Source organism: Perna viridis, chromosome 11 (assembly GCF_037379345.1).
Source record: "Perna viridis isolate PV_CMFRI_1.1 ecotype Kerala chromosome 11, ASM3737934v1, whole genome shotgun sequence".
Taxonomy (NCBI): Eukaryota; Metazoa; Mollusca; class Bivalvia; order Mytilida; family Mytilidae; genus Perna; species Perna viridis.
This window is the reverse complement of record NC_142455.1, coordinates 13,549,673-13,560,207: the sequence shown is the minus strand read 5'-3', so window position 1 is coordinate 13,560,207 and position 10,535 is coordinate 13,549,673. Positions and strand designations below refer to the sequence as shown.

Below are 10,535 nucleotides of genomic sequence, written 5' to 3'. Positions count from 1 at the left end.
AATTGTATTTTTTCATATAAAAACTGAATTTTTTCAAAAAGTATCTAAAGCAGACAATTGTTATTATAATATTCATACTAGTAAACTATATTTCTTGCATCATAGCTATCTGTTTTAAAGAAAATGTCCTTTTCCTGTCATATTTAGATCCATTTGTATCTGCCTGGGGTACAAAAATGGCTTAAAATCTGTATTTTCTGCATATGAAAAGCTATATTTTTTTAAAACTATGATATTGGTATAATTTTTTCTGGATTCATTACAATTGAAATGACCATATCTATAGTTTAAAACAGTTGGTTGTACCGGTCATTATACTTTACTTTAAACAAGAGGCTCCCTTGAGTTAAAGACAAAAAAGGAGGTTCTGATATCAATATTTCCATATATGGAACTCACAAGTGGGGATTAAATAATGATTTGGAACTCATAGTACAGCTCATGTATCTACCATGTCAGAATAAACCACAAAGTTGCTTAGTTTGATTAATGCAGCAGCTTTTTATCAAAAGTAATATTTTCTGGCTAACATTGAGATATTAGTCTTATGCCTGGAAGAGGGTACCTATATAAGAATTGTAATAGAAAACTCATGTTTGTAGCAGGGCAATGATATTCTGAATTTTCAGTATGAAAATGAATGCTCTAGCAGAAAAACAACAACTTTTAGGATTATATTGAAATGTTTATTACTAATAGGTACCAGTATCGTATTGCATATCCCTGAGTGGGTGTACGTCAAAACATGGATGCTATAAAAATATAGTGCATTTTCTTTTTGCCTCTCTACAAACTAATATTTTGTCAAAAGATATGAACAATGACTTATAAAATAGAGCAAACATCACACTGTAAGATGAAGAACTTTTTTAAAAGAAAATCTAACATAATATCATAAAAATGTTCCACTGAAAAGGTTGGTTTGGTGAGTGCAAAACGAAAGTGAAAGTAGGGAAAATGGCTATTTATAGTTCGAGACTAATTTTCTGTCCGATCTTCGTGGACTCACCCTATTTTCTTTGCGGGAAATTGTTTTTTCACATGTCCTTAGAAATGCTACATAAGTGAAAGTTTTATTGAATCAATTTACATATTTTTTAAAAAATCCTAAAAATATGCACTTCACTATAGAAGTCTATCAGAAAATTAATACGATACTGAGACCTTCATTTCGGAGCTTTCCAGCAGAGCAAATAGCCATATTATGGAGAATGGGACACACTGTTACAGTATTGGAAGTACTTTAGTAATTATACGATGCAGGTGCAACCTGTTCTGTAAGAGGATGAAGTAGAGCAGTTGAATATTGGCATTTTTAAAAAGAATAATCATGCCTTTTAGTTACACTTTAAATTACAGTTTTACAGGACCTGGATTTATTAATTTTCATAACTCTTTAAAACATTAAGGTGCGAGCTATAAACATTTTGTTTTATTTAAGATACAAAATTTGATCGATCCTGAACTCCTACAATGTAGTAGGTTGAAATTCTGTTCCTCCATACCCCAACCTCTTATTTCGGAGCGCTATAATGGCCCATATTGCAAATCACTTGTTTTTATGTTTTTTGAAATTGGCAGAATTATAGCAAAATATTTACCATTTAAAACATGGTATACAAGCTCTTTATCCTAATATGAGAGAAGGTGACTAAACTAATGAAAAACAAATGACCTGCAGTGATTGGGATTACTGTGCACCATGCGCCATAGTCGCATTTCCTCTTATAATGGCGCATTGAGTGACTAATGTGTCGTGTCATTGGCGCGCATTAAGTTTCCATCATTGATGATGGAGTGTTGTACACTACTTATGACAGTTAAAAAGGCATGAACGTGTCTTTTAACAATGTTTTTATTAGCTGCAGGCAGATGTTTTGATCGCCACGTTTCGAGGGGATGTGAAGACCGGGGACTGAAACCGTACTTTGTCAATTTTTTAGATTACATATTCTTGATCGCTTACGGGTTTGAAAGAACATTAAACATTGTTTTAAAGAATAAAAATAATTTGATATTATCAGAAAAGTGTGAACTGCTGGTCCCATTTGAAATTGAAAAATGCCACCAAACACATTTTAAGCTTGACCCAAAACAGAACAAATCATCTTTCTCAAAGCCTAAAAATTATTAATGATGGTAAATTAACAGAACCAACCTGCGATTGTTGTAGAAACTAACTTGGCAGCTGGACACAATTATGAACCCCCTTTTGAAAATATTGATAATGATTGAGTCATATTATCTGGTTTTTAAGTAAAAAAAAAATTCAAAATCTGATTGCAGCCAAACAAAAAAATACTCTTTTCTATCATTTGTGATAAACTACTTTAATAGCCGAGTTAGGGTCTTGCTGATGGGGGATCTGTGGACTAGACAATACATTGGTATAAAAACTCAAACAACAGAAAAGAAGTGATTTTATTTAACAATTAATTGACACATTAATTGTTGACTTCTAATAAACATTTGATCTGCAGTGTAAATTAAAATTTTTGTATGCTACATTTGGTTTTCAATATCTATGTCTAACCGGCCTTAGCTGATATTCCAAATTTTGTCCCATGATTTTTTTTTGAATAGCCCTTTGAAATTGAAAATGTCCCATTGAATGGAAGGGTAAGGGGGCCATAGTCCCATTGACAAAATTTTAATCCCAATCACTGGACCTGATGACCAGCAAACCTTATTTTTGGTTTTCAGCTAGAGGTTAGGATGGCACCAAGTCAGAAAATAGCTAGCCAGACAGCCTCTAGCACTGCTGGAGTATGTATAAGGTCTGTAAGACTCGTTCTAATTTCATTTTTCTTACTTAATTTCCAATGTAGAACTTATTAAAATCCAAAGACTGATCTCGTTTTTATTAGCTCACCTGGTCAAAGGCCAAGTGAGCTTACGCCATCACTTGGCGTCCGTCGTTGTCATCGTGGACAAATTTTTTAAAATCTTCTCCTCTGAAACTACTGACAGGTTTTGAACTTGCATGATTGTTCCTGAGGGTGTTCTGCACAAAATGACCGTTGGGATTTTTGATCCATGAAAAAACATGGCCACTGTTACTAAAAATAGAACATAGGGGTCAGATAGCTATTTTTTTGCAAATAACTCAAAAACTGTTGCCTTTAGCAAATTTTTAGCTGGGGAATATTGTTCAGCATCATGAGATGGACCTCTGCCAAAATTTTCAAAACGATTGGTCAACTGATGTAGGAGTTAGGGCCCCTGAAACAGTTTTTTTTTGCATTTTTCGCATGCGCAACTTTGAAAATCTTCTCAAAATCCATTGCACAGAATTCATTGAAAGTTGACATTTATGTTCCTTAGGGTATCCCACACAAAATGACTGTTGGGATTGTTGATTCATGAAAAAACATTGCCGCCGTTACTAAAAATAGAACAAAAGGGTCAGATGGCAGTTTTTGCAAGTAACTCAAAAACCGTGTCTTTACCAAATTTTTGGCATGGGTAAAATTGTTAAGCATCATGAGAAGGACCTATGGTGAAATTTTCAAAACCATTCATTGACTAATGTAGGAGTTATGACCACTGAAACAGTTTTTTTGTTGTTTTTTTTTTCACATGTACAACTTTGAAAATCTTCTTCTCTAAAACCATTTAAGATCATTGAATGAAAATATGCATAATAGTTCTTTAGTGTATTGTGCTCAAAATGACTGTTGTGATTTTTAATCCTTGAATAGATATAGCTGCCTATACTAAAAATGGAACTTAGGGGTCATAAGACGGGTTTTTGAAAAAAATTCAAAAATTGTTGCCATTAGCAAAATTCTGGTTCAGGTCATGAAAATGCTATGAAAAGCATTTCCTGCATTTGACAATTAAGTTGATTTTAACTTAGCCTGTCTCATTCCTCAAGTTTTTCAAATGAGCAAATGGTTAACCAGGTGAGTGATTCAGGCTCTCTTGAGCCTCTAATTGTTTACCTCTGGGATCTCGAAGTGCTGCATTGCAATGTGTTCTATTGATGCTTTTTAACACTTTCATCATGTAGAAATGGAAATGTGTAATTTTTTATTTGACTTGAAAAGATGTTTTGCTTTAATACTGAACTCAACTCTTGGTAAATGACAAATCTCCATGCTTTGAAATGGTAGAGTAGGACCCATTCTCCTGAAACCTCAAAATCACATGATGAGACTTACATACCCTATTACTGGTTGCCAATCAGGATTTTTCTACACATACTTAAGTTAATCATTTAGGTTACCAGTATACCTATCTCAGATTAACTTCCTGTCAGACTTAAATCAGGCTCTCAGTGCTTCTGAGGTGGAAGGTTTAATTTGTATAGTTTACAAATATGAGGACTTGGTCCTCTTTAAAGTCCCTGGTCCAGCGAACTTCATGCAATAATGCATCAGTCATGCTGAATTTTTAAAGGTCGTATAAAGAGTATGACATATGTTAACTCTAAAACATTTCAAGTTCAAGTATAAATTATAGTCTTTATTCGTTTAATTGTAGATTCCTTAGATTGTATGAAGAAATATACATGGACCAAAGCCAATTAGGAGACAGCAGGGGTACATGTATATTCATGAATCTTTAAAACAGCAACTTCAGCAAAGAAAATGACTAAAAACACTAAAGAAAACCAACATGGTGAACTATATATTGTTATTAACAACTTGAAATATCAAATTGAGGAATGTAAAAGTAAAACCATTGTTGTTCAGCATGAAATCACTGATGCATACCAGCATGATATCACCAGTGAGGACCAATATGATATCACTAGTGAAAACCAGCATCATTTCACCAATGAAAAACGGCATGATTTGATCAGTGAAGAACAGTATGATACCACTAATGAAATCCAGCAAGATTTTACCAGTGAAGAACAGTATATCACTAGTGAAGACCAGAATGATATCACTAGTGAAAACCAGTATGATATCACTAGTGAAGACCAGAATGATATCAATAGAGACGACCAGAATGGTATCACTAGTGAAAACCACTGCGATTTTACCAATATGGCCATGAAAGGAGTCAATCAGGATTTTTTAAATGTTCCCTGTATCACTGGTAACAGAATGTTTATATACAATAACACACAAACTGACACCATGGGTGTATATTTAGATGAAAAGACTGGCTGGTTTTACAAGGATGTGAGCATTGATGAAACAGAACTTGTACACAACCCATCGTTTGAACCGGAGGTGAAATTGCTTACAAATACATATATAACAGAGTCTCAAGATAAAGAACCAAATCTCCTTCATGAGATAGAACATATTGAGAAATACAGAAGTAACAGACCTTATTATTGTGGTATTTGTAAGAAATGTTTTGAAGACGAATGTAGCCTTAGGAATCATATAGAACAGCATGTAGCATTTGAAGGGAAAAAGTTGACTATCCGTAGTCAAGATAAAAGCAAGCAACACAAATGTAAATTTTGCAACAAAAAATTTGTAGATGAAAGTATCTTGGAAAAACATCTAGCACCAAACTCTGAAGATAAGATGTTTAAGTGTGAAAAATGCTGTGAGAGTTTTTGTTCTAATCGGCAATTTGAGAAACATAAGAGAATGCATGCTCCATCTGATGTTGAACCAAGTAAATGTGATCAATGTGGAAAAATCTTTACCAGCAATACAATCCTGTTGAAGCATTTGAAGACTCATGAGGGTGAAAGACCATTTACTTGTGATTTGTGTGGCAAAAATTTTAAGCGTCTTCCTCATCTTCATGGACATATGAAAACTCACAGCAAGGAAGAACCACACAAATGTACATTTTGCAGCAAAAGTTTTAAAGATAAATCTTATTTGGTCAAACATGAGCGAATTCATACTGGGCAAAAACCGTATAAGTGCATTGAATGTGGCAAAGATTTTGTACAAAGTCAAACATTGGCTCGGCACATGCAAATTCATACTGGAGTAAAACCCTACCAATGTGACTTCTGTGAAAAATCATTCTCTCAAAAACCTCATCTCAAGAGACACATGTTAATTCATACAGGTGAGCGACCACACATATGTTCTGTGTGTAGTAAAACATTTACTAGGGCTAACCATATGGAAGCTCACATGAGAATACATACAGGTGATAATCCTTTCTCATGTGACTTGTGTGGAAAGAAGTTTAATCAGAAACAACATCTCTTTACTCATTTAAAAACCCACAATAAGTCAAGCAAAAAAATAATAAAGTGCTAATCTTTGTAAGAATGAGGCTTTTTTTTTCATGAAATGAAACATTAATGTTGAAAACTTGTTAAAATGGTACATTTATACATTAGGTCTAAGACAAAATACATGTACCTGTGTTTCAGCTAACCCCACTGACCCTAATTTTTTGTGCCTAACCTGAAGTTTTTTTTCATTTTTTGACAAGCACTTTTAAAGTCTGAATGTGCCTACAACACAAATCAAGCAAAAACTCTAAAAAAGTAAAACAAAATTTGCCTACCTTCAGACCCTAGTTTTTAGAGTATGTTAGTGGATACAAAAGTATTTTTTTTCATGGCCTTACAGTCCTTGTACTGATAATGATCATTTTATTATTCCCCACTCCCCCTGCAAAGAAAGCTTTAAGGGCATAAAGGAATCACTTTGTTTGTCCGTCCATCTATTCCCATATTGGTCCACATTTTTTGTTAATACAGCTCTTCTCAAATGGCTGAACTTTAAGGGATGTTAATACAATTTCATTGGAATGTTGGGCATTTTATGTAGACATGTATGAAAGAATATAACTACATGTATTATCTCAGAAATTAAAAAATCTTTAAAAGCAAATAACGACTAAAGGCTTAATATTTTTCTGCATTTGAAGCAAGGAGATCAGAGCTTGCTTACAATATTTCTAGATTTTATCTATTAGGCAAAATTATAATTTTTTTCAATAGAAAGTTAATGAATTTTATATTTGACAGATTTATTTACCCTTTAATAACTCATTTGTAGTAAATATGACCATCACAGAAAAAGCAATGGTAACTTATTTTACCCAAAATATATAGCCATGCAAGCTTTCATTTCATACGCTACTGTCAACACAACTTTTAATTTCTCCACTATCCACAGTGGAGATATTTTGAGTGGAGTCACAGTGTCTCCACTCTCCACATTGAGTAACCATTTCAAAAATTTGTCTGTAATTAACTTCTCCTGTCTTTATGCCGAGATATATTTTATGGTTATAGTAGTTGAATAGTAGTTTAATAACATTTCCGTAAAGGGTAGACAAAAATATTGAAAACTATTGAAAGGATGAGGGTCCATAAGGCCTTGTTCTGCCTACTGAAATAATTTGTAAAAAAAAAAAAATTTGGAAGAAAGCTAAATAATAATGTAATACATATTTTAATTTTAAATTTTATGCATTCAGTTTGTGATTTAAAGAGTAACAATACAGAAAAGAATGCACAAAAACCGCCTGGAAGGCTATTCTGTAAATAAAATAGTATTTTTTCACCCTTCTGCCACTTATTTTATGGTGAGATCCAGTGTTAACAAAAAAAAAAAATTGAAACTAAAAGTGTGCATTTATATAGTCTTTCTACGGGAAAAAGGGTTTTTTGGTTAACGCTGGATCTAGCTAACCGTCACATGATTAAGCACCTGGCCATTCTAATTACACTGTAGCCAGTGGAGTGGATATAATAATTAAAGAGCTTTCATCTCACCTTTATGCCAAAGAATGAAAAAAAGTCTAAAATAATCTTTGATCAGACATCGATTTTGATATATACGTAGCCACTGCTATGAACATACATGCATGTACGTGAATGCACTTATATACTTTGAACCGCGTTTTACTGTCCTTTACGTTGGATTTGATCTATGGATTTAATATTTGAATCCAATAATTTTGCATATCTTTTTGCTCTGATATCCGTATAAATCTCCTCGATAAAAGATTGTTCCACATTATGATTTACTTTTGCGTGGAACTAAGTACAAAAATGAAATGCTTTAAATAAGCTCATATAAGCATTGTAGTGTATAGAAACCCGTAGCACGCTGTTGAAAGATAATTTTGTTTGTAATAAATGCTGCAAAACATTTTATTTCCTCATGCGATCAGGCAAAGTTGGAAACACTGTTATAATATATATCAAGCGCGAATAAAGCTTTTTAATTGCTTCTGTTTTTATTTTGAAAGTAGAAAAATTAAAAGCCTTTTGCATTGTTTGCCTGTAAAAAAAATGCAGGCTCTGGGTATTTATCTATTACAATGATTAAGCGCAGTTATATATAATGAAATTCTTTCAAAACTGCTTTATTCATCCGGGAAAAATCTTCAATACATATTCCCGACTTGCGGACCAACATTTTGTCAACATTTATCTCCCTTTGGAGCAGGTGTCTATTCGGAACACGTAAGGTTTTTCATCCGATATCGACGATACTTTAGAAAATCTCGAAAGTCAAAAGTGAATTTCTCGTTCTACTGACCCTGCCGTAAATTTTCTTTACCCTGGATACAAATGAAAATCATCCTTATGTAACCTACCAACAAAATGAAACACCCTGTTAATTTTTGTAACACCGTCGTGTTTGTCTTCTGGGGATTCCATTTTCATTCGAGTTAACCTCTTTTTTCTGAACCCGAATTCGAACATTGATTAGAGAGACTTCGAAATTACACCTGCTCTTACGGGAGGTAACTCTGTAAAAACAGGATAAAATACGGCTGCATCCCGAGCTCCTCAAGTAGCGAATACATTTATAATGCACACATATCGAACATGTCCTTACATGTATTCGATATTGCAAATTTAATATATGCAAAATGTTGGTCAATTGTACGCATTTTTTTTTGTGTATACAATCCTGTTGCTTAAGTTTCTTGTATGTGAAGTAAATATTCCAACATTTCTGTCGTATTTAGTGTACACCTACACATACGCCAAAAAACATGTAGACACTTAGAATACCCGTTTTCATATCAAAGCTGTTACCTGAGGAAGTACTATGATGCTCCGCTCAGGTGGAGCATGGGTGTACATGTAAATTCTTCATGTTTATGTGTAAATATCTGTGCTTAATAGCCGACATGTAGTTTTAAGTATTTGTTATAACAGGTCTTATATAATATTTGTGCCAAGCTTTCATGCTAATTTTTGTCTGCAGTTCAGCTTTTTGTCGGTTTTTCGAATATTTAATATAAATTTTAGCGTCTATATTTTATGTGAACGAAGTTGTCTTTTATTTTAGTCAGCTGCATCATGTGTTACGTTTGTATTTAACCCATGTGTCCAAAATTTTGTTATCCGCCTCTTGAAAATATTAGAAAAAAGAAAACAAAAACAAAAACAAGCGCGTCGCGGGTGGTGGATTTGATGGAGTGTGTTAACGCCTTATACATGTAGGTTTCAGGTGTAATAAGCATGGTCTGACCGTGAACCATCTGAGGTTTAGTGGTATGTATATCCACATGACATTTATTGAAACAAGTTTTCGAACCTGAATTTAAGATATGCCAAGCTTTCATGTATTTTAGCGGAGATACAGTTTGCATTGATGTTAATCTTGGGAAACTCTACAAAAGGAGACCCCTGTTATTTTTATCCAAAATTAAAGTGCCTCACCTCTGGGCCTCTTACCTTCCCAGTTTTATCCCCATTATTTTGACTGATGAATAGCGAAAATCTTGAAAGCGGCAGAACTTAAGCTCCCACCAGCTCCCACCGGGAGACGGACAAGACCGTTGAAGAATGTGTGATAAAATGTTGGGAGGCTCAAGCCGAGAACGACCGATAGCGGGAGGTTTATTACCTATATAGATGTATTTTTTTCAAACTTTCCCACATTGATTTACAATTATTCGTAATCATCAATTCTGATAAAATAATGTTTCATTTTTATTTTTCCCATTTATATATTTTAAAACTTCGCAAATATTATAGAAATTTTTGATTTAACTAAAAGTATTGATAAGTTTATCAACAATGATTTGTGCATGTACGTGCGTATTATTTTCCGTTATTGTACTTGGAAAACTTTTAACACTTTTCTCAGGGATCCGTCTGTCTGTCTGTCTGTCTGTCTGTCTGTAGTTAACCACGAGAATCATTATTGACTTTTAAGTGGTTATGAAGATGTATATAGCCACTCATGCAGTGTTATTATATAGTTGAGGACAAACAGTAACACATGATTTGTATATTTGCCCCATCTCGACGTGATGATTCTGTTTTCAGCGTAACATACTCTGAGACTCTATGATTTTATATATATTTTTTTAAATTTGATTCAAGTAAAACGATATTTTACGGAAGGGGTGACAAAAATGATTTATTGCCTTAAGCTTTTTAAAATGTACCAGTTACAGGGCTAAGTGCGCGATTGCACCAATTCGAAACTACCTAACGAATTGTTACATCGGGCACTGAAGATGAATTAATATATATACCTCCTTAATTTGAAGCTTCAAAGCTCAATCTTGCTCAAACCAAAACAATTACATACATCATTTTTCTGGCTGATTCAAGAACGCAAAATTAAAAAGTATTAATACTACATGTATGATATGGTAACATATTATATTTAATT

The 10,535-nt window shown here is 33.5% G+C and overlaps 1 protein-coding gene across 8 annotated transcripts; it reads left to right on the top strand.

Moving 5' to 3' along the window:
* The first annotated feature begins 1,162 nt into the window (after positions 1 to 1,162).
* On the top strand, positions 1,163 to 7,451 carry LOC148603061 (uncharacterized). Of its 8 annotated transcripts, none has more exons than XM_088553495.1 (3): positions 1,163 to 1,277; positions 2,704 to 2,777; positions 4,486 to 7,451. In XM_088553495.1, the coding sequence occupies exon 3, from the start codon at positions 4,593 to 4,595 to the stop codon at positions 6,189 to 6,191; it is 1,599 nt and encodes a 532-aa protein (XP_088409621.1). In that variant the 5' UTR covers positions 1,163 to 1,277; positions 2,704 to 2,777; positions 4,486 to 4,592; the 3' UTR covers positions 6,192 to 7,451. The 8 variants fall into 8 exon arrangements, with proteins under 8 accessions (XP_088409621.1, XP_088409619.1, XP_088409620.1 ...); XM_088553491.1 differs by having other exon boundaries at positions 1,169 to 1,409; XM_088553498.1 differs by having other exon boundaries at positions 1,205 to 1,238.
* The last annotated feature ends 3,084 nt before the right edge of the window (positions 7,452 to 10,535 follow it).